We start from the raw sequence: 25756 nt of genomic DNA on the forward strand, positions 1-25756 counted from the left end.
GATGTTTTTTTGTTTTGTTTTTTTTCTCTCCTATCTTCTATTCTCTTGGCTACTGGATTCTGCTTTGCAAATATCACATTGTTGTCAAAGTTTCCAACCCATTTGTTCAGTTTTTATGGAAATTAAGCAATGCAAGCCCAGTTAATAATGGTATTGGAATGCTGCCTTGAGGTTGCATAGAAGTCAAATTCACAAATACCAGACCTTTTTCAAGGTCTTATTTTCCGCTGGTTTATTTCCGGTATTCTTGTTCCAGTTTAAGTAAAATGAAACCTTCAAATCTCAGGCAATATGACTGACACAACGTCTGTCCAAAGGAAGAGTGGAAACAAGATGTTTCCACACCCTCTTCAACTTGTATTGGAATGACACTGTGTGATTGTGCTATGTGTAATGTTCAGAAAAAGATGAATAATACAAGGACAAAATAAAGAAAATGTTTATCATGCAGCTACATGAAAATAATAGAAAAGAAAACCATATAATGAAATAAAATTCCTCCCCACATGGATTTTTTTTTTCTTTTTTTTTTTTTTTTATACATCATCATCTTGTCTCTTGGAGCCATTTTCATTGAATTAATTGCAACTTTGAGCTCTAAAGACCGAAAACAGTGATACGTGGTGAATGCCTTCACCACACAGCTGAAAACATTAAATTCCACCACAGATCGACAGAGGGAGCATTAGTTTTGTTCTTTGGTCCCTGTGGAGACTTTTCACTTAACATATTTTTATGGATGGCATTCTTTATACACTTATCGTTTATGTGTCATCTTATAGGATTTTCAATTACAACATTTTATTAAAATAAATATTTTTGAAATCTTGTTGATTCAAATAAACTCAACATGTTGCTTTGACAAAAAGTGTATTTACATGTTAAAGGTACCCTAATCAATGTTTTTTCTGTTCATTTGTATTAAAAGAGATGATTACTCTACATTGGCTGGAAAGCTACATTCTCAATCATTTAGTTACATCAGTGAATGTCTGAACTAATCTGATCTTAATTATGTTAAAGGTCAATTTAACCCTTTTCAGTTTTTGTGTACTGGTTATCATTTCTATTTCTTCATGACATTTTGTGACTTTTCTTCATCTAGGGTCATGAACTGGTGTGTAAAATCTGGACACTGATGTGTAGTGGAATGTCTGTGCAGAGTTTGTATACAAGTTTGATGTGTAATGCGAACACTTTAATGCGGGTAAGTGCTGTAGCTGTTCAGATCCAAAATAAACATGTCTCTTTGATGTACTTTATTTTGATTGCCCAATTATTTGTATTTTGATTGCCACAGAATAACCATTCTGACCAAGAGACGTAGGTTTTTCTAGAGGAGGAAGTTTATCTCTGTTGTCCTTGTCACAGTTTTCATGTCATCTCTTTGACAAAAACACCAAAAAGGAGCTCCAGAAGGTTTACAGCTGAAGAAGCTTTATCACAGATTTTGAAGTGGGATAGTGCCGCAGACGAAGAGATTTCAGAGACTGAGGACAATGTTATTGATGATAACTGTCAATTTTCCTACGATGAGGAGCATTCACAGGACGAGTCTGCCTTTTTAGCTCCATCAGATGAAAACCAAGGAATGCAGCAAGCATCATCCATAGAGGGGACATGCATATCTAATAATGGTAATATAAAATGTTGAACATTGAAAATCTGAGAAAATGGGGCAAGTTAAATGAAAAAGAAAACAAAATTTGTTCATGAAGAGGGAAAAACTTTAACAAAATAGTTCTTAAATATAGAGTTGGCATTAAAATTAATTGTATGTCTCTTTTCCTCAATGTTTACATAATCTAAAATAGAGTTGTTATTAGTTTAACCTGTTTTTTTTTTTTTTTACATTTTTGAGTGGAACTAAACAGTACGAGTCAAAAAGACCCGCAACATAATCAATGTAATTTTTTTCTCCACATAACATGAGGGTTGAAGCTGTCTGTTTGAGAGGTCAGAGACAGTCTTTATCACCAAAGCATCAAAAAGTAAAAGAAACTCTTGTGTTTCAAATTATTTTTTCCCACGCCCTTGCAGGAATACTTACAGTATCTGTCCCAGTTTTCAAAGTCAGTTGTACAAAATTTGGCCACGTTACTTGTTTATCTAGCGTTCCTCTGTTTTGATGGATGGATTGTAATGGTTGTCTGAGCCTGAACACATTACATTTAGCCTATCTCCCCTTTTTTTCTTTCTTTTTTTCTGTGTGTGTGTGTGCGTGTGTTTATGTTTTTGTCTAGGGCCAAAATAAAAGTCTTGGCTCGCCCTGACTGCGATAAAGTCACAGAGTAAAACTGTGCGTAAAGGCATTACTTGTGATTTTTGTAATTCACAGCTAATATGAAACCAAATCACTATGCAGAGAATAATGAAGAAAGCAAAACACCAGAAATTCTGGTACATGATGGGCTTACACTCTGTTCTATTAAATGTTGGAAGGAGAAAATAACCTGCTCTTAGGATGTAAATAAAGTATTATGTTGAAAGGATTCACCTCAGATATGAGAAAAGAAATGAATAAATAATTGAAGCTTGTGAGATGTGATGTAACACCCCATCTCATAAGAAAGCAGTTTCCACACCATATTCATGTTTTAGTTAATAAGTTTTGGCTCAACTGTTTCTTTACAAAATGCAACTGTGGGCTGCTGCAACCTATTCCAGCATTCACAGAGGTGCATTGCGAAGCTTAAGTGCAAATTTCTAAACCAAAATTCTAAATTCAGTAATTCATCACTCAATAATGCTAAAAGGCTAAAGGAGATTACAAAATGTTAGAAAATAATTTAAAAGTAATCCTATCCAGTTATTTCTTTTGGTGTTACTCATGCAGATGTAATATCAGTTAATACAATCTTCGATAAACTGGCTGACAGATCTTTGAAATTCCATTTGTAATTTCAGCTATATCTGTCCTTTCATTCCAGTATTCAACTCATAGTGCAATTTGCATTTGCACTCTGAACCTGATTTTCCACACTGCCTGCTTTCACTGTACAAAATGGTTAAACATCAGAGAGGAGTAAGAGAATGGCTTCACATGATGCAGTTGGGGCTCCATACTGTGTTCATACCACCAGTCATCTGGCAGCAGCAGGGAGGGGGGTATTTCATGGCCTGGAGTAAGACATAAACCCTCTGAAATCCTCTGAAATTGCAACAGTCTACAAACCGGTGGGAGAAACACATAAGATAACTGACATTGATGCATCTGTTGAAATTCGAAAGAAAAACTAGAAAACTAAAGCCCAAATATTCTCCTATTTATCCAAAGAACCCTATTGGGCATCTTTAAAAAATGACCCAAACATAGACACATCAGACAAAAATTGTGGACATTAATTAGTTGTCATTATTTTGCTGTCGCCTCAAAGCAACTTCTGTCTTTTAGAACTTTTCCATGTTACATTCTTGTACAGAATATATCATTATTAATAATATATCTTTTTTTTTTTTTTTTTTACTATAGCAAACTTTTGTCTTACCAGACTTAACAGAGAGCTGTTAACCAACTTTAATCTGTGCAATACACTTCTAAAAAGCTGTTACAGGGTGTCATTCAGAGATTCAGAGTTGACCGGTTGCTTACTTACCACTGATTTTTATTTATTTATTTTTTTAAAGGAGAATATTTTATAGTTGTTTTTGCACCTACCATCTCTGCTTTTTTATTTTTCTATCTGGTGTAGTTGTGAAACTTACTAATATTGGTAAATTAGCTGGGATGCATCTTCAGAGATGCTGAAAAATTTTACAAAGCTGTTTATCTACTGATATTCAACCAGTTTAACCTAAGCGGAGGTTTACTCAAATCTTTTTTGAAGTCTGTTTCTCAAAGTCTAGGTGTTACTAATAACATGACTGGTGGTTCTGTTCTGCAAACCATAACAATATCGGCCATGATACTGAAATATTGAAAGTGAGGAGCAAAGCAGAATCCAGCTAAATCAATTTGATGCTAAAGGCCTCTCTTATCTTACTTCATCAAGTTATCACAGATGAAGACATCCTAAATACTAACATAATATATTAACTTTTATGTTTGTTACCTAGCAAAAGACCCTTTTTTTTAAATATCTCATCTTGCTCAGGTTTTTCTGTCTCTTTTTGGAGTTCTTGTTGAAACAAACAAAAAAATTAACTAAAATAACCAGGGGACATCTATAGAGAAACCCAAACATTTTCTTTTTGGGAAATCTATAAGAAAGCTCACTCAATAGATAAAAGACACTGTGAGTGAGCAAAGATTCAGTTGCTACTAACAAGCGTTTTGTCATCAAAGCGCATCACATTGTTCATGTCTGCCATGAGGCTGTCAGTCAAGGAGTTCTGCCTAAAAGAGCAGCAATATGGATTTAACAAGCAACAAGGAAAGGTGAAAATTGGGATAGATCATGTCAGAGTTAGGAGATTTTACAGAAGATTATTGCCTGTTAGGAAGCGTGTGTCTCCTACCTTAATTAGAATAGGAACAATAGTTTTACAGTAAGAACTAATCATCTCTAATGGCTTTTCTCCCTATATTAGGTCCCCATGTTCCCATAGTTACCCAACAGATAAGATAGGTTGAAAGCTTAAGAAATGTGGTTTTGTCTCGGTAATCAATTCATACTGTTTTCAGCAGCTACACACCTTCCCAATTTCACCTGCTGTAAAATGATTTGTTTTTAGTATTGTTCTGCCACGAAAAGCAGTCAATTGTATCTGAAAAACAACTTAGTATGGCAGTTTTGACTTGAAGGAATCAGTGCAGAATAAACAGTTCCAGAGCCTTGGAGCTGATGTCATCAAACGTGTTGTGTTGTTGGACCAACAGGTCATAGAGTACAATCATACTTATTGTACTGTCATACATGATGAACTACCACAAATCCTCAATTTGAGAAGCTTAAGCCGAAGAGGAAACATGCAAATTATTTGCTATTTTAATCATAAATGAGTCATTGCAGCTCTAGATAAAGCTGTGCTTACCCACCAACTCAGATCGAAATGCTTGAAGAAGGTTGATTCACAATGACAATATGAGTCACATACATGAAACATACACTGTCTATAGACCACACATAAAAATGTATTTTATTTACTGCATTAACAAATTGTATTATACATCATATAGACAGTGTTTTTTGTTTTTGTTTTTTTACTTTTGCTCCACAAACAACGGGATTATAAAAATAAAAGCACATGTAACATGTATTGTGGCAATGATGGGTTTTTTTTTTTCTGAGCAAATTTGGAATAATACAGCATCTATTTATTTTCTTTGTATTTCTTAGAAAATGTGTAGTAGATTCTGTTTTGTTCTGTTTTGCTTTTTAAAAAGGAGTGAGTTTGTTGTCAAATAGAAAGCTAATGGTGCCACCTTTCCCAGGAGTTTAAACCACCTGCAAAAGAGATGCGATCATAAAAAAAATAATAATAAAAATAAAAAAAATAAAAAATAAAAAAGTAAAGTAAAAAAAAAACATGCTGGTGTTGAAATGCATATACTTGTGAGATGATTAAATTGCTTGGGCAATACATTGTCAGCAACAGCTTTCATATATGTAAAAGAAGTGAAAGACTTAGTTTTGTGCAATCCACAAATGTCAGTACATTGGCGACATATCAGTAATAGTGGACTTTTTAAATTTATATTAAATTTATGTTAACATTATTATTTCCATCAGCCTTGAGAAAAGAAAGAAAGCTATGAGGCAAGAGGTGGCAAGAGGTGAAATCCTCCTTAAATCTACGATGTTGTACAAATTTATACGAAAAGCTGAGAAATGCACTCTTGAGATCCATTACGACAATGCAAAACGTCCCCCCAATGTCTCCTGCATGGTTCCAGAATTCTTCTTAACCATTTACAGGCTTGTGTGATAACTGCTCTGCCATCTGTGTGCCTGGCTGCTGGCCCACTTACTAGCTACATAATTTGGTTGTTTCGTATTCTATCGAGTTTGGCTGCTTGGCAGTGAAAGTCTGCAGTGCAGCCTGGATCCTGGCAACGTCCGTTGTGGACAGTTTGAGCCGGTGCCGCAGCAAACAGGAGAAAAGGTCCAGAGGCTGAGCTGCAGGGGGTGAAAGCCTGTTGACCCGATCCCGGATCTCCAGCAGCTGCAGCAGGGCTGAGTCCTGCGATCCCTGAGTATATGGGTAGTCCAGCTGTAAAATCAAGTCCTGGATCGCTTCCGGGTCAAAGTGCATACTGTAGCCATACACCTGGATGCTGTTGATCTTCATATAGCCCAGATTTCGTCCCGGTTCCAGGTACTCCAAAGGCTCATAGTATATAGTTCCATTTCCGTTTGATGCTGGCCCCCTGATTCGGCTCCGTAGATAAAAATGGACAGTCTCAAAAAATGTTTTCCACTTGTTGCCCAAAGTCAAAGTCCAATTGTAACAGTCATAGGGAAGATCTAATTTAGTCCTCTCCCAGTCTGGATAGTTGTTCTGGTCGATGGGCATGATCCAACTCTCTGAGTGGCTGCCCCCGAATGGATTGATGTATACAGACAACATGGGGTCCAGGGTGTTGTTCTTGGTAAGGCAGATCTGTAGAGATATCCCCAGGAGCATATGGACATGGTTTGACTTGTATTTATTACTTTTCAGTGTCAGCAGCATCCTTTTCCTCCATGATGGGTCAAACCAGTTATTCAGCCTGACGTCATTGCTGACGAAGATCCCGTGGATGCCGATCCGGTTGTCACATTTTTGCAGGAGGTAGCGCAGCTCCAGGTCCTGCAGGTCTGTCTCAAAGCCGATGTAATGGTCAGTGGAGTCAGGCACCTCATTGCGGCATATGCCCTGGCTCAGCATGTAGCCCTGATTGCAGGTGGCACACCTGGAGCGGTTCTCGTAGGAGCAGGAGGCGCAGGAAGTGCCTTCTCCCACTGTGCAGGGAATCACGCCTTGGCAGGGTGGGTGCTCGTAGGGGCAGGAGCAGCTGCGGGTTTCCTCCAAGTAGGAGCCAATGTGGCTGTTCTCGCTGCAGTACATGAGGGACAGGATGTAGTTCAGCCAGTAGCTGAAGGGCCTGCAACAGAGAGAGAGAGCAGTTTTAGGGTTTAAAGGTGCAAATATACAATTAAAGATCCCATTTCGTATAGTCTGATTTCAATATAATTTTTAATTATATTGATCTTGAGAAATGCATGACCTCTTGTCAGTCACTATGACTAAAATCAAGTTATCATGATTTGTATAACTTTATAATCATCACCGTGCCAAGCCAATGCCCCCTAGTTACATTTTTCACAATTTGTTATTTCTGAATGAATATGTTTAATCTTTTTTCATTCGTTTTCAACCGTTTATCCATTTCTAGGTGTAGGGGTTGCTGGAGCCAAACCCAGCTAACACTGGGTGAGGGCAGGGTCCATCACAGGGCCAACACATAGAGACAGACAGAGACAAACAACCACTCACACTCAGACCTACAGACAATTTAGAGTCACCAATTAACCCAAACATTATGTCTTTGGACGGTCTGCTTCACAGAGCTTAAAAGTGCCTTAACTGCTGTTTCAATTGGCCTTGTAAAGTTAGGGAAAAATTATACTGTCAAAGTTCAACAAAAAAAGGTTTGCTGCATCAGGGGTTTGATGGTTTCTCGCCTACCAAGCAACGCAATTTTAATTTGACTCTGATTATATCTCATCAACATTAAACGAATGTAAGAAGAACACAAACAAAACTACTAATTCAGAAAGCCATCATGCATGATGATCAATTTGCTACAAATTGTAGTATTTAGAGATAGACCTATTTAGCTCATAAAGGAAATAGTTATTTTGTAACACTGTTTAACATTATAAATTTAGATTTTTCTCCCATATATGGTTCAATCCATTCAATCCACAGTCACAGGACTATATAAGTAGCACTTCTAAAATTGCATGTGTTCGAGGCTACAAGTGCTAACTGTGCCAAAAATTCCTGAGATTTATTTTATGAAAAAAGGGAGCGGATGGACCTGATGAAAATAATATAATGTCATTAATCAGTCTCTCACTCTCTTTGTCTCACATCTGTCACATTTCTGAATTAATTTTTCTAGTTTTCATTTTTTTTTGTAGTTTTATTATTATACCATTTGCAATTGCAAATGGTATGATTCGGTGAAAAACAATGGCGCACATTTTATTCATTCACATTTAAAACACATTCTGGAAGGATAAAAAGAAAAGGATCATTTTTCCAGTTTGACTAAATAAGAGCTGGGCTGCCTAGCGTGCACAGCGTTGGGAGTTTCAACTTTAATGATACATATTGGATTAATGTGAGAAAAAATCAGGAAAGTTTCTTTCCACAATTTTACAAACAACCTTTTGAGCAAATCTGTGAGGCAAATATCAGCTTTCAAAATAAAAAGGTAAATATCGAATAAATACTTTCATTCACATTAGTTCGCCAAAAGAACAGAAGAACATTTCTCTCTCTCTCTCTTTCTGTTTTGGCCCTGCGCTTGACTTGACTTGAACTGTCCAGGGTGTATTCTGCCCTCATCCAATGAGCTGGGATTAGCTCCAGCACCCTCTGTGACGCAGAAACAGATAAGCGGTAAAAGATGAATGAATGCATGAATGATATTTGGTAAAGCATGTAACACTTCATGCTGAAGTGCATGCCTCTGTTCATAGGTTCACCCTAGAGTTAAAGCCAAGCCCCTCCTCCCCAACAATGACTATAATTCCGTATTCTCTCACTGAGTACAAATGTCCTGTAAATTAAAGTCTATAGAAAACTAAAAATAGCTATGTTTATCAGTTTCAGAATTTGTTTTAAACAAGTGCACAGAAGCAGTAATTTTAATTCAACACCACAGTGTTTGTGAAAGTCAGTGACATGCAGAGAAGAAAGAAAATAGAAAAGTACCAAGACATTATATGAAACCATCAGTTTTCAAATCTGGTGATGTTTTGTCAGACAACAGTTGGTATAATGTGTTAACAGTGCCCCAGTCATTCTGAAAGTCATCAGTGAGAGTGAGTTGTGCATATCTCACCTCCAGAGATGAGGCTGTGCACAGTGCGACAGAGGAAGCCATCCCGCTATCATAAAGTGCATTATGTCAGCAGGACATGTAAACTGTCACAGAGACGCAGTGTGCAGCATGCGCCAGAGAGGAGCCAGGCGTTCACTCTGCAATCTGTTCATTGTCTGTCAGCTCATTTCACACAGATCAATGCTGCACACTTTCCTTATTCCTCCTACTGCAGATTCAATTTTCACTTGTAAGCAAAACTTTTTTCTCCATGGAAGGCGCATGACCTTTTTTTCCCATAAAAATAAATATTTTTTTATTTTGTGAACCCAAAAAAAGGGAAAAAAAAATTACACACATTATTGCACACATTTCTTTTATCCTCATACGGAACTGCTACAAAAAAAAGAACCCTCACTGTTCTAATCTTAAAAGACTACTGGAGTTACAAAAGAAAATGGATTTGTGGTGTTAAGTTAAAAAGTGTAACATATTTTTTTCTTTGCCTTTCCTTCCTCTGATAAAGACTGATGATTTGTTTGGTCTAGACCTGCTCTATTTGTAAAGTGCCTTGATGTAAGTTTGTCATGATAGGCGTTATATAAATAAATCCAATTTGATTAAATTTGCTCCAATTGAACTCCAATTGAAAGAAAAAAAATCAGTACAGACAAAGCTGGTTCACTGGATGCACCAATAAGGCATCTTTACATACATTTTACAGCATATATTATATATTATATATTTATTTCCATATCTGTGTTAATTTGGCAACCGATTGTGATTTTTTTTTCCATCAATGTTTTGAATACATTTGTTTGATAATTCCATTTAGATTGTGTTCATTTGATTTTGTAAGTTGACATGTTGATGTCAATTGCATTCTTACATTCTGTCTCACCTTATTAAATATGGGGGAATGGGCAGTTGCTAAATACTATTTCGATTAACGCCATCTCATTCAGTACCAAGTTTTCCTAGGTCTCATTATTGACCTAATCTGTCAAAAAATTGCAGTCAGCACAATTCAAGACAACTCAAGTATTTTTGGGGTTGGGGTTTCTTGGCTGGGTCTTTATGAAGATTATAAATGATAAACAATGACTACAATCTGCATTTTAATACCTCACTTCTGAAAAACCATTTCAATCTCCCACATATCACAAAAAGTATATTGCTGGAACAAGTAAAGGATTGCATATTCTTTGATTGACACGTAGATGCTTCGGGCCAGCTGCTCTGCTGATGTTATTCGAACCAAGAGACCAGCGTTTGAGTAATATTGAGCCAATGTGGGAGAGTTTTGCAAAGCGGTCGGGACCGTGACTGGCTCCTTAAATCATGTTGCACGGGACAAATAACTGGCTGCCATGGCCTTGCAGCTGTTCTGTCTCATGTTATTGTGTTGACCTGGGAGCTCAACTGAAATGTTGGATTTTTAATTAGACTTTTACTAATTACACTTGTTCAGTCATTGTGTTTGGCTGGAAGAAAAATAAAAAGCTAATGGATTCGACTCCTGGTACGGGGCCTTTCTATGGAGAGTAGTCTGGTTTCTTCCCACTGTCTAAAGACAGGCATGTTTAGGTTAACTGGTGACTCTAAATAGTCCGTAGGTCCGAGTGTGAGTGAGTCTGTCTGTCTCTGTGTGTTGGCCCTGTGATGGACTGGCGACCTGTCCAAGGTGACCCTGCCCTCGCCCAGTGTGAGCTGGGATTGGCTCCAGCACCCCCGCAACCCAGAGAAAGATAAGCGGTTGAAGATGAATGAATGAATGAATGAACAGTAAGAGGAGGTGGTGGGTCTGGGGAAACGTAGCTGCATCTTAAAATCAGATTCAAGATTCTGATTTCTCACCTGCTGCTGCTAAAATAAACCTGGCTGTATATGACATACTGCATAGTCAAATTTCCCTTTCATAAACTTGAGTCTGCAGACTGTAGGAAAGCATTTTTGTGAAAGAAAGACAGAAATAGATTGAATGATCTCGTGAGAAGAGAAATTTCTGTACGATATTATTCACAGGTTTGGTTAACCCACGTTGAAAATATCCTAAACTTATCACACTCCTATAAAACGTCACAAACTTTAAATTCAAAGGCTTCAATTTCCTAGATGTAGAGGAGACCAGGGCCTATAAGTAGAGCCAGGTTATAAAGTGTGACACTATAGCTTACTACAGTAGGTCCTCAGCTAAATATCAAAGGTTTAATACAGTGTGTGTATTTCTATCTTGATGCCAGATGCCTATAATAACATGCTCTGCAAAGACAGAAAAGGCTGGAGAAAATAAATGAGCACTGTCAGTCATGGCTTGTATGAAAGGCTGAAGGCTGAAGGCTTTGTATTTCTTTTCTTTTTTCTTTTTGTCTACTTTCACACATTCTCAACAATGCACAGGCACACACACACAAACATCCACATCCATGTCTATAAAAGGTCAGCAGGAATACTTATCAGTTTCTCACCTCTCCCTCGGCATAACAATCTTGGGCTGAATTTGACACCTCTTGCTAAGGGTGAAAAGCTTGTTGACGATTCGGCGCGCTTTGCCTAGGAGCTGCTGGGCGTTGAGCTCTAGCTGCTTATAGCGCTGGTGAACGGCCGGTTCCATCATCCAGAAGTACTGGATAGTGGACATGTTCAGGGCGTAGAATGTGGGCAGCCTACGGACGAAGTTCTGAAACTCATCTGGAAAGTAGAAAAAAGATGGCTGATGAGAGAAGGCACGACCATTTTTCCTCCCTTCAACAAAAGGCCAACACGACAAATTAGAGAATCGCTTTGCAAGAGGGTACATGAGCTCAACAGCTATAGGGGCAAACCGGAAGTGATCTCGTTCAAGACACATATGCTAATGGAAAAAGGCAGAGTTAAATGCAGGGTTGGGGAAAGATTTTTTTTTTTTTCATTAATTAACAGCCAACAGCTCTCCAAGGGCTACAGTGCGTTGGCTTGTGTGGACATGATCACAAAGGATGATATTTGTCAGTCTCCCGGTGCTGCTGTCTGTTGCTCGCACAATGCGTAGTAAACAGAGTAGACAGCCAAAGCATTTAATAACAATATGGTCATTCTCATCGCAATCACCTTTCCTCAAGTTGAAATCAGTGCATGTGCAACACTTGCATGGCAAAATGGCCACATCAGTATGTGTAACTGGTTAGCGTTATGTGGATGCTATGGCATGTGAGCCTGGAGAAGTAGCTCAGAGGCCCCGGGTTCACACCCCAGCCACAAGGCAAACCAGAGGTAGGCTTGTACCACCCCATCCCTGGATAAATGGGGAGGGTTTTAGCCAAATCAATAATGCAAGTCACAGAGCTGACTTGCTGTGGCCCCCTCAAACATGGAAAAGCAGAGTGAGGAAAAAAGAAAAACTTCCCTTCCTAAAAAATATGTTTTGCTAAAAATCTTTCAAATTCAGTATTGTTATATCAAGGTTGAAGATGTTAAATAACCACACAATCACCACACAAAAAGCTTGATATTTACAGTAGTCATAAAACATCAAAAATCTGGTTGCTATGGAATCCAATTAGAAAACCAGTAATTGTCAGATATACTCTAAATTGGAATTTAGAGTTGTCAGATATCATTATTAAACACTGATCAAAAAATACTAACATCCATATCAGCAAACAAATCGTGATGATGTCTTTAAGGCTAAAGACATCATGCCAGATTTAATAAATAACGATCTGGTTTCATTCCCAATAGACTCATATCAGACAATATCAAATGCACACTTGATACCATTGATTATTCACAAAAAAATAGAAAAGATTTAGTTTTGCTGACGCTTGACGTGGAAAAAGGTTTTGATAAGGTCCTTTTGCCATTCAATTTTACAACAACTAAAGCATTTGGATTTCACCCTTCTTTTGTTTCATGGTTAAAAGTAATGTATAAAAATCCAGTTGCTCAAGTAGAGTTAACGGTACTCTGTCACGATGATTTCATATACACAAGGGGACCAGACAAGGGGACCCCTCGTCTGCATTTATTTTCACTTTATCTATGGAGCTGCTTGCTGAAGCAATAAGACAGTAAGATCAAATAAAGGGAGTAATCATAGGTCAAGAATGTAATAAATTGGCTCTACATGCAGATGATATTATCCTGTATCTCATGTCACCTGAATGCTCACTTCCAGAACTAATGAAAATAATAAAATAATAAAAGAACCTCTGACTTAAATGGAATCAAAGTGCAATAAAATATTTAGGGGTAATAATACATAGTGATATAAGTAAAATGTATGAGGTTAATTATCAGGAGTTAGAAAATAAAATCAAACAAGGTGGAAAACCATACCGGAGTCAATATTCAGTAGACACAGTCAAAATGATGGTACTACGTCAATTTATGTTTCTTTTCCAAGCCTTACCTATCTCAGTTACTTCACAAAGATTTAAAAAACTGAACAGAATGATAACAGATTTTATCTGGAACAATAAAAGGAAAAGTGTCAAACTGAAAACATTAAAATAATCTAAGGAACGTGGTGGATTAGCACTTCCAGACCTCCAAAATTACTTTTACGCCACTCAATCAGCAGTATAATGAAATGGACTTATGACAATACAAATGCTAAATGGCTTAAGATAGAAAAAGAACTAGCTCCACTTTTAATAAAGACCTTACCCTTTTTGTACAGAAAAATGTTTTGTACAGAAAAAGAGATGGCATGGGACCCTCTGTTTAGATCAAATAAAATGGATAACGTGTTAAAAGTTTGTGCATCAAAAGGACTGCAATTATACTCGCAAATATTAATTAATAATGACATCAATTCATTTGAAGCTATATCAAAAAAGTTTGATTTAGCTCAGTGAAACGTTTATACATATTTACAACTCAGGAATTACATTAACAACTTTCAGAAAAGAGAGGGCAACCAAGAGCAAATCAACTGACATGATTTGTGATAAAAAATATAATATAGATACAAAGAATATTCTTTCTAAAATATACAAAATAGTGGCAGATAGTGAGGAAACACAAGATTCAATCAGGACAAAACTGGAATTTAGAGTTGGGGGTACAAATGGAAGAAGATGGCTGTGAAAATTCATATAATGCAATTCATAAAACAACAAATTCTCGGTACTGGAGAGAATTATCATGGAAGATATACACACGTTTTTTTACTACACCAAAAATACAGTTTGCATTGTCCATCAGATAAGTTTCCTACTTTTGCCCATCACTAAAGTCATTCTGGAAAATATTTGTAGAAACAATTATTTTGATGTTCCAACTTAGAAAGACAATGGAACCACAATGTTTTATTTTAGGTCTTAGCTTATAACAGAAAAAAGATAAATATTTACATATTACAAATATAACGATATTTAAATATTTACAGGATACTTAGAATTGCATCTCTGCAACAGATACGGAGAAGCTAGTTAAAACCCACTCTACCTTTATTTGATAATTGGAAATCGATTATAAAGAATATCTTAGACATGGAAAAAATGTCATACAGAATCAGAAATCAAGAACTAGAATGGATGGAATAGGTGGATTGAACATATTGAGTAACATTTTAAGTAACATTGATGATCTCAGCCCTGAAGAATTTTTGAAGTTTAGAAGAGTCAATATCTTATTTGTAACTTTTTTTTTCTCTATTCTTATGAATGTATGTATTTATGCATGCATGTATGTAGGTATGTATGCATATGTCAAATCTATTTTTTTATGTTATTTTCCTTTTTTTTGTTTAATTTACTATAAAATATAAAAATATTGTGGGATTGACATATTCTAAATATGGCAAATATATACGTAGTGAAATCTAAGCCTGCAGTCCTGCAATAAAGTATAAAAAAAAAGAAAACCAGTCGTGTCAATGGCATCCCAGGTAATTTTTCAAAATGTACAACTTGTTTATGTACAACGATAAGCTTGATTAAAAAGCTTGCAGTAAAATATATTAGAGGGTATTTCAGGGTCTTTCCATGGCTTAATTTTCAAAACGAAAGACATTCCCTTGATGCATGCATTTATCACATAGTTAGTAGTTAAAAGGCTGATTGTTGTTCTGTTCATTGTCTTTGGGTATTACCAATAAATCCAATAGACCAAAAACCAGTAATGGACTAGTTTCAAGTCACAAGTCTTTGTTTGCTATGTATTTAATTTTTTGTTATGATTCTTTGATATTTGTTTACACTTTTTACTTAAAAATTATGTTGCTTGTGTGATTAGTTAGTTTTTAACCAGATCTACATAAATTTTTTTTTAAATTTTGCAGAAGGCTAACTTCCAAAAACGCCCATGTTCATAGTTAAAGAATCTTGTCTCCCAGTGCGACATGATGGCTATTTTTAACCAGTTTTGAACAGCAATGAAGTTCTGTAGAATCAAGCAATGAGGAATGCCAAACAATAGCCTGTATTTGCATTTAATGCATCTAGAAATTTTATGGTAAGTGTGAATGTGAATAATCAATAATTTTGCATGGATGCAAAGAGATTACTTCCCAATGTTTCTTTCCTCTTAAAAATGTGTTTACTTGTTACAATTCATGTTAAAAGATATGAATTAAACAATCTCAACATATGAAGGTAAGGATTTCTCCCATCCTCTGCCCTAACTGGCTGTAATACTGTATAAAAAGATATTAGCTTTCGTCTTCTCTGATAAATTTCGGCAAAAAAAAAAATAAATAAATAAATCATAATGACAAAAAAGCAAAAACAACACATGCATAATTTGTATCCAGCAAGCAAAACAGCAACTTAACCCTTCCCAGAATTGCCTGTGAAAGGTGGAAGCTGCAAGTTTCTGTTGAACCAGACCTCTTGTTTTTTTTCCCACCAAGACAATGATACCTCATCCCTTGACACCCAGTCTCTACCCACCATTATTATCTTGTCAGCCACTGAAGCTAGGATGGTAACAGTGCTTCCCTTTTTTTATTATTTTAAAAATTGAATGCACTGTCAGATTTGAAAAAGCATAGGCACAGGTACTGTTTGGGCATTACTATTATTATTAAAAATAAAATGAGCTTGGATCAATGGTAATTACATGAGTGTTGTGTGGCAATGTCTTCACAAAATGCTAAATTGTCAAGTTATGTTTAATAATTACTTTGTCTCAGTTGCTGGGTTTATTTTAATATTCCAATTCATGAACAATACTGAAATATATTTCGACTAAGACCTGATTTCCTGTAAATTATAACCACTTGTCAACGGCTCTTAATCTCATGCAGATTTTAAATATGCTATTCTATAAATGATAATTTCCTCAAAGAAAATTTTACATGTAAGTGACTCAAAGAATTTAAATACTCATTAGGCAAATAATCAATGGCTTCCCATATTTTCCATGTTTTATTTTTTGACAACCATAAAAATATGTGTTTACAAGCATTGCATTTTAGCTTTACATTTTGCTTTCTCTAAAGCTAGAGTAATAACATTTTGGTGGGCCAATCAGAAGGGAGGACCTGCGCATCAATGTAAGATTTCAGGTAAACAATCAGAGAAACCAAATCCTGAAAAGCTTTATAGTGGATCCAGATGGACACAGCTGTGGGCATTGACCGTATTACTGTAACATCACATGCTTACACATGTCCTGATGGTTCAAATTAAGGCTCAGTTTCTGAACAGGCTGTGAGGGTTTCTCTGTGGACTGAGAAGCTGCTGGATAATTAAAGCAGAAATCTAACAGTGAGGCCGGAGCAACTGTGGAAACTTCATTCAATGATCAGAGTCATGATTATTTATTGCTCTGCTGCTGGTAACGGCATGCCTGGGGATTTCTTAGCAGAAATTTTTCCTTATTCAGTACAAGACTGCAAGTGCTGATCTTCAGGGCACCTTGCTATTTAAGCTATTGCAGGTTATGTGGTAATCAAGTTGCGCTTTGTGGAAAGACATGTACAGAGTAATAACCATTCTGAGTCAGCAAGGTGCACAAAAAAACCTCCCAAAAAACAAAAACAGCTTAGGGCAGGGCTGGGAGTGTATGAAGGCAGTGAGAAGCCTTCAGAGCCTGTGGATGCATATCATTTCAGTAGTGATGAAGGGACTCAGACAGAGCTGTGTTGTGAGATACTGAAACACATTACATCCAAGACAATGGTCAAACAAAAGCCAAAGAATGCAGTGCTCACACTGTGTTTATCTTCACCCCTTGAACACAATTGTTCGACAATGGCTGATGTGCCCGATTGCACTGGCTGACATTAAATTAGGCCAGCTAATAAAAACAGCTACAACTGAGCTGTGAAGTATTAAATCACAGGTTACATCACAGGCCACTACCAGATTTGAGCAACTGTGATTTTTTATTACTTGGGCATGACAACTCTTCCTAAGGCAATGAAAACCCTTCTTTGGTCTGAATCACCACTAACCCTGTCAAATTAGAGTAAATGCTACTACTTTCACTCTGTGGACACTAAGATATGTGCACGTAATTTCTCAATATAAACTCAAATGGCTGGAGAAGGCAATTGTCTGACTGCCACAAACAAAGGTTGGTTACTCTGCCAATGCACATTATGAGATGACAGATTTTTTGACTGTTAAAAGGACTTTTTGAGATCCCATAATGGTACTGCTACTGTTCACCCTTATTAAGCCATTGGGTGATAGCATCAGCTACTGTACAGTCATGCCTTAAGTTTATGATACAAATTAATGTATTGTTTTCTATGTAATAGTTAATATTTTATGCCTATAGGTAATAGGGATGAGAATGTTGTTTTTATATCGTTTTTCAAGCTGAAACTTAAACTGTTCTTGCGTATACCAATGAATCTCCATTACAAAGACTGGATGTAATTGCCCCTCATTTTTACAGCCTTTCTGGCTTCTGTTTTCTTTGCTCATTGGCTCCTCTAAAAATTGGGTGTAATTTTCTTTCTGTGGAGTGCATATGAGTCACAGCCAATGCGAGAGCACAAAGCGGAAAAGACTGACCTGATTCCTGAAAGTCTTGGTTGGCCACTTTCCAGGAATCCAGGATTTGTAGTAAACTGGTTTCCATGGCCCTCAGATCCACCTCAGGGCAGTTGCACTGTGGATAGTCTAGGGCACACTGGCACCAGCAGTCATTGTCCCGGCACACAAACTGGCCCTCCTCATTACAGCCGATGTAGCTGAGAGCCGCCTGCACGAACCTGGTCCTTAGGTACTCTGGCAGTATGGCCTGAAGGCCTTAGGCAAGGACAAAAATGGACATATGGATGAATGAAGAGGGACATGTAGCAATTGCACAAAATGTATTTTTATGTGCTGTTTTGGATACCATCTGTAAATCAGCAAAGATAAGCAGTCATTTTATCTGTTCTTCTCTTCTTTTATTTTGTTTTTTGCCATGCTTGCCACATATGTTCGCAGTCAAATGCATAATGCTGAGATTCATTTAAAGTTTTATTTTAACAGCACAGCTCCGCTACTTTTGTTCTGAATCATTACTGTCTGGGAACCACTGCAGAACTCTGCAAGCATGCATGGGAAAGAGAAAAAAAAGAAAGCAAAAGAATGATTGAGGCTAAATTCTTTCTGACACTCTCATGCTACAGTTATAAGCTTGCCAGGGAACAGACACTGTGACAATTCCATCAGAAATTGGGGGAGTTCAATTATGGATGGCCAACCTTGCAAATGAATCTTGTTTTCAGGGCTTTGAACCAAAACGGAGCTGACAGAGTCGAGGTTGTCATAGTTACTGCAGCCGAGAGGGCCTGTCCTTGTTTCGGTCACCTAAAGGGAGGAAAACAGATGCACAATACAATCATTCAAACTGAGAAACAAAGACACTAATGTCATTAAATATTCTGAGAGAAGTAAAAGGCAAAAAAGGAGGGGAGAGCACATGACTGAATGTCACACTGAATAAGATTAACAACACCCACTCTCTTCGATATCCCCACTTTGGAAAAACTCAAAATATATTACACATTATTTAGATTCCTTCTTTGTGCAAATCATATTTTAGGATGACTTTGAGCTAGTGGCCTGGAAATTGAATTGTGATAAGCATCCCTGGAGTAAAGCGTGATGAGTAAGCTGAGGCGTCATCTGCCAAATTAATCTCTCCTTTGCGTTTACCCATTAAAATACCCACTGAAATATATAACATACTAAAATCCATTGTGATGCAGATGTAAGCATGTTCTAGTCAATTATATATTCACCTGAGGATGGATTTGATTTCCTGGTGCACGGGTTTACGTGGGGCATTTTATGCTGTTACAGGCTGAAATCTGATGATGCGAGTCAGCTATAAAATGTGGAGTATTTTTCGAATTGTATCTTCAAAGACTACTCCATTTATTCAATATTTCACCAGAATAAATTGTCCAACTCTCTATGGCTTTTTTTTAAGTCAGTTGTATAAAAATTTATTCAGGTTAACCAAATACATTTCAGGTAATTTCAGCTTTCGCACATGCCTGCAGCCAAGAGACAGCTTGATATAACAGAGGCATGACACAACCATTTTCAGTAATGGAGTCCCCTTTAACTAGTGCACATTGACATGCAGTAGATACTTCTCAACTTCAATACTGACAACTTTAAAAAAACAACCTCATGAAAACCTAAAAACATTTGGACAATATTAGAGAGGTTTTTCTAAATGTAGATGTTTCCATTACCTATCCTTATTGTGATATTAAGGTTTTGTGCTTTTTTTAGGGGTAGAGGAAACACACCGATAGATTGACAGACAAAGGAGGGTCCTTTGAACTCAACTCCCCCAGAATGCTCATCTTTTCACAACCTATGTGTGAAGACAATCACAAACTGTAATTCCAGCTGCTAGTGGTCACTGTATGACATGTGACTCAAACCTCTGTGCCCCCTCTCTCCCTCGCCTCCCTTGTGTCCTTTTGGGCCCCTCTCTCTTGGTTCCTGAATCCCCTCTGGACTTTACTTGTCTGAGTCCTCTCTTGGATTACTTCTCCTGACTCAGAGGTTGGCCTGACCTTCTTTGCAGTTCTCTCTTCCCGTGGTACCAACAGAAGGTCCTGCCAATGATTTCTAAGAGTGGACATGCTGAGCGCCAGCAGACTTTATCAAAGGTCTCCCTGCTGTTTCCTGCAAGCAACAAGCCTCAAGTTAGCCTCAACTGCTAACTGAACTGGAACACTAGCAACACAACCATCATAAAGGAACTAAGGAGGAATTCAACCACTCAAACCTCTGACTTTGGACTTTGGACTATGGACTTTGAAAAAACACAAGGTTGCTTGTCCAAGAACTGGATAATGTTCACTAAGCCAACCTAGCATAAAACAAGCACAGCTAAGAACAGGACTGTTTATCTTTGTACATGAAAATGAAGGTTTGGTTACTTTCTCTGTTGGGCTTTGTTGTATGTGTTTAGGTTGTTGGTTAACCAAACCAGGAGTTGATGTTGATTGTTGTAAATTTCACACATGCTTAAGCACATCACTCGCCCTGCATGCAACTAACCCTCACCATTTTTATCTTGGCCAACTATTTCAGCTGGCTTTAACAATGGACCACGAGACATGTAGCCTCAGCAGCCATTTTGTTTGCAGTTTCATTGTCTTCCATTTGTTCACACACACACACACACCCAGAAGTGAGCATATACATGTATATAGCAGATATTAGAATAGTACCAGCGTGTTTGTTTGCTGCTTATAATAAATGTTAAACACAAACTCTGATCTATGTGATTGCATTGCACAAGAAGGAATATTGCCAACCTTGGGTCTTGGGACCAACACAAGCCTACTACTGGTTTTACTTGTGGCTGGTGTGACCACTGTTTCTTTTACTAAATACTAAATTCATAAAAATATGCAATTTGCTTCTTATCTGGTTTGTGATTGAGGCCTAAATCACCCTTCACAAGTGATAATGGCACAGGGAAAAAGAATAGTACCAGCGTGTTTGTTTGCTGCTTATAATAAATGTTAAACACAAACTCTGATCTATGTGATTGCATTGCACAAGAAGGAATATTGCCAACCTTGGGTCTTGGGACCAACACAAGCCTACTACTGGTTTTACTTGTGGCTGGTGTGACCACTGTTTCTTTTACTAAATACTAAATTCATAAAAATATGCAATTTGCTTCTTATCTGGTTTGTGATTGAGGCCTAAATCACCCTTCACAAGTGATAATGGCACAGGGAAAAAACAAAAAAAATCTTGCTTACTTACGAGGAGTCCAGTAAGACAAAAACAGGTCAGCAAGGAAATCAGAAGATAGGCTCTGATACTCTTTTCAATGACTTTGCTGACTGTTTTCTGAGTAATCTAATACAATATAGCAGATTTCTGGTACATACACTCTGACAAAAACAAATCCTTCATACCTGGATAGTGGGTCAAGGTGGGATGGGTTTGGGGACGTGGCTGAGAGCAGTGACTGCTTTGATTTGTGACATCACAAAATTACATCAGTCCTCAAGGCTGGTTTAAAGGCTCAGTTTCTGAATACACCTTGACATAATATTAATATAGAAAGCAGCTTGCATTACGATCAAATGGAAATTTCATTCTATTAAATATGGAAACTTTAATACAGCAGCAGTTTAGCCAAATACAGCTTATGTAGTCTATTAAAATGCGGTGAAGTTGAGTTATGCTGGATAAAGAAGGCAGAATAGTTTTTTTTTTTCCTGTCCATTTGAAGGACTTGGGGGTTTAAAACTTTGCTGTGTCACCAAGAGGCATTCTGGGATGTACTTTAAATTAGTTTCTGGGCACGATGGTCATCCACACTCAGTTGATTTGCTCTCACACCACTACTTCCAGAGTTGGAGATTAAGTGCTCAGTAAACTGGTGTGGTGGCTTTTGTGCCCACTCAGATCTGAACGTGAGTGAACCGAATGTGATATGAGTTCATATAAGAGCAAGGAACACTATCAATGACGGCCCTTTTGCAGGTTTAATTAGACACGGTCAAATATATGACAGAAATGGACACAAACTCAATGAATATGGGCAAACATCTGCTATGAGTCCCGAAAGAAGTGTAGAAACAGGATAGATGGCAATGACATGCACAGAAGCAAAGTAAAATAAAATTACTCAACACAATCATGTCTGATTCTTGCCTCAAGCATGGAAAGTGAGCCGATTAAGCAGAAATTAGACTGTGTCAAAAAGAGAGATCAAAGTGATGTCAATCTTCACGTTTACAGGATGCCATACTGCATGACTACCATAAAAAAACACTTCAAATATTTTTCCTTTTTAACAAATGCTGAATCAGTTTAAGGAGTTGGGTAACAACTTGGAAGCAAGAAAAGTTAAGTTAAGTTAAGTAAGTTAAAGAGAATCCCTTCTGAAACTGACATGAGAAAAGCTCACAGCTTTTTTGGCATAAGTCTTAGAAGATGCAACTCCGCCTGAACCTCAAAGACATGACACCAGATTTGTGCTGACAAAACACAGACTCCCACGAAACACTGTAGAATTGCTACTTTGGTTCTCAATCTCAACTCAGTAATCCTTGACAAAAGCCTGATTTAGATCATGCATGCATATGTATAAAGATATATAAATTATATATCCAGGATTCCCGGGAAACAGAGTGCCAATGTGAAGGGAAATCCATCTCGTTCGCTGTCACTTGCAAATTATTGCCAAATACATGATATTGTCTTTTTCTAATAATTTTCAAAAGGGTCAGTAGTGGTAACCACATCATCCTGCTGGATTAATGGCAGTAATGGCAATATCCAGCCTGGAGGAAAAGGGGAAGACTTTTGCCATCGGCAGAAAAAATGTCTTTCCTTTTCAACATCTACTTTTGACAAGTACAAGGTCAATGAGGGAAGTAAGCTTTAATTTATATAGAACCTTTTGAATAGAAAGACATCATTTTAAATAGAACAGGAAGATAGAGCGAAAAAGAGAGTATACGAGAAGCTTCTATTCAGCTTTTTTTGTGACTTTGATTCATGCGTTAACACAATTAATTAAAATCTGAGAAGCCTCCACAGGGATCCGCAGATTAATTCCTAATACAGGCAGCTGACCACCTTAAAGGGGAAAACTGACCAAATGCAAATCTAAAGATGTATTTTTCAATGCATAGCAATGAGACCATCTGCAAAAAAGAATCCAGCGGAGCATAGCATGTGCACAGAGTCAGCCTTCCCTATTATATATTAACCATGAAGAAGAAGTAGGGGACAGATTTTGTTAAAAAGGGGAGAAAAACAAGTTATTCTAAAATTGTGACAAATGTGTGTAAATGACATGGAAAGCTTATGGGTGGGGGTTATTAATGTGCCGTAATTGAGTACAAGATAATTGTGCTGACTGTGTTAGAAAAACCAACAGCTGCATTTAATGGGACATTTAATTGCACTTAAAGGCTTTTCTAAAATAAGCAGTTTGTGATGCACATGTTGGGGATGACTTGTTCATCTCATCGAGATGAATTTGACTGCTCCCCCAGGTTTGCCTTATGTTGAGTTTCTTTTCTTTTTCTTTGCCTTCAGGATACAATAACCTAGTCTTTTTTGTCTTCACTGTGGACTGGTATGGCTGAAGGTCAATATCCCAATTATGATTGCTGTTTGTTGCATTGTTGTATGTTTCACATTTTATGACAATTAACAATACAGACAATATCATACTTAAAGGACCACCTGGGTGTTGGACACAGTGAACAGCTCTCCAGTATTGTAGAAGAGAAGCTCCTAACATCTTAAACATCTTGCATTAGTTTTGTATCTGATTTAAACAAAAAGCAGTGTCACACTATCGTTCAACATAGAGTTAATTGAAAGTAATTTTGTGATTTCTTGGTGCTTTTATGATCACAGCTGTGGAAAAATGACCAATTGCTTACATTTTCAGGTTTGTTTCTGCTAAGGACTGGTAAATCATCCATAGAAACCGAGCAGCAAAGTAAAACTATTTCAATGACATGCTGGAGAAGCGAGGTTTCTAAAGACCTCGAGCCAAAGCCATAGACTTTATTTAGGGTAACATCTTTGGTTAAGGTTCATTACAAACATGTTCTGACCTCATAGTGGGCTTCACCCAGAAGCCATTTTGGGGATGCCTGACTCCATCTACCTATGGGCTTAAACAAAAACGAATTATGGAGTCTTGTGGACTCTGGGGTAAATTAGCTTTCGGAGACCAGTTTTGGTATCAGGTTGTCACCATTATCATTTCTGCTGCAAGTTTAAACATGAGAGTCTGAGTCTGGCTTTTGGAAGCAGTTGTGGTTATTAGAGGAACAGCAGTTTTCAGCACCTCAATTTGAAGATTTTGTGCTTTATTTTCTTTTATATATATATAGTAGTATTATTATAGTATTATAGTAGTATATGGTATTGGCAGCATGGCAGCAAAGTGGCTGGCGCTGTTGCACAGTAAAGTCATGCGATCAATTCCCAGCCTGGGGCCTTTCGGTGTGGAGTTTACATGTTCTCCTTGTGCTTGTGTTTTCTCTGGGTAATCTGATTTCCTCACACAGTTAAATGATTGGTGACTCCAAATTGCCTGTAGGTATGAATGTGAGTGGTTGTTCATCTCTGTCTGTCTCTACATGTTGGACCTACAAATGACTGGTGAACCCTCCAGGGTGTACCCTGCCCTCGCCCAATATGAGCTGGGATTGGCTGCAGTAGCCCCTGTAGCCCGAAAACGGATAAGTGATAGAAGATGAATGAATGAATAAATGAATGCGGTGACCTGTGAATGCCACACGCCATACCTGATGTTCATGCATGTGCGTTAGCTCTTTATTTTCCTTTATTTTGTCACCAGTCTGTATACTCAAGCAACAAACAAATATTCCCAATTGAGAACTGAAGGCATGCTTTCTGGCTTTGTGTTACACTCTGTCAGAGAAAATGCAACCCAGCCTGCTGCCAGACATGTTGTTCAGGAAAAAACTGCTCCATGAAGAGTTGACATAGCATAGAGTTGACCAGCAGCCCCTGGTGCAAAATCGAGATTGCTTGGGACATATCTTTTCACTTTTTGGGGCAGGTGAGAGCCAAAGCTAGTATTTGTAACTTGCTTAAGCACTACACAGCTGCTGGGTTGGGGGTTTGGTTCAGTGTTCCAAACTGAGAGGTTGTGCATACACATCAATAGTAACACACACAAGTTCACTCTCAGTCTGGCTAAAGTTTCCCTAAAGTTCACGCTTACAATGAGAATATTACATATATTACAATATTAGTGATGCATGCATGATGACCACAAAGAAATGCTTCAGTGAAATAAAATATATCATCACAAGACACTGTACGTGTCCATTTTCAAAAAAAAACAGTATCTATATAAATATTTGCAGCTGATAAATTGAATAAAGACAACATTGTAAAAGGAAATTATACCTTAAATTATCAATTAAAATACCCAGGGGCAGCACGGCGGCATAGCGGTTAGTACTGTTGCACCACAATAAGTGCAGAGTTTGCATGTTCTCCCCATGCCTGTGTGGGTTTCCTCCCACCGTCCAAATATATGCATGTATAGGTTAACTGGCAATATTAAATCGGCCGTAGGTGTGAATGTGAATGCGAGTGGTTGTTTGTCTCTGTTTGTCTTTGTGTGTTGGCCCTGTGATGGACTGGCGACCTGTCCAGGGTGTACCCTGCCCCTCGCCTGATGTTAGCTGGGATTGGCTCCAGCAGCCCCGTGACCCAGAAATAGATAAAGCGGATGGAGATGAGTGAGTGAATTAAAATACCCATATTGTCTAAGACAGATTGTGTCTTGGATAGTTTACGGATAGCTTTTTTGTTACTGGTGTGTGGTGCCAGGGCAGCACAGCTTTTAGTATGT

At 37.6% G+C, this 25756-nt stretch overlaps 1 protein-coding gene across 1 annotated transcript in view; it reads right to left on the bottom strand.

Moving 5' to 3' along the window:
* Nucleotides 1-5609: 5609 nt before the first annotated feature.
* Nucleotides 5610-25756, bottom strand: part of LOC115042324 (BMP/retinoic acid-inducible neural-specific protein 3-like) — a 51224-nt gene continuing 31077 nt past the window's right edge. The window contains exons 5-8 of the mRNA XM_029500468.1: nucleotides 18609-18714; nucleotides 17929-18165; nucleotides 11446-11668; nucleotides 5610-7027 (exon numbers count right to left, since the gene is read on the bottom strand). Coding sequence (XP_029356328.1) covers nucleotides 5911-7027; nucleotides 11446-11668; nucleotides 17929-18165; nucleotides 18609-18714 — 1683 coding nt within the window. The 3' untranslated portion in view covers nucleotides 5610-5910. The remainder of the gene's footprint in view (nucleotides 7028-11445; nucleotides 11669-17928; nucleotides 18166-18608; nucleotides 18715-25756) is intronic.

The sequence above is a fragment of the Echeneis naucrates genome, chromosome 4 (assembly GCF_900963305.1).
Source record: "Echeneis naucrates chromosome 4, fEcheNa1.1, whole genome shotgun sequence".
In the NCBI taxonomy this organism is placed as follows: domain Eukaryota; kingdom Metazoa; phylum Chordata; class Actinopteri; order Carangiformes; family Echeneidae; genus Echeneis; species Echeneis naucrates.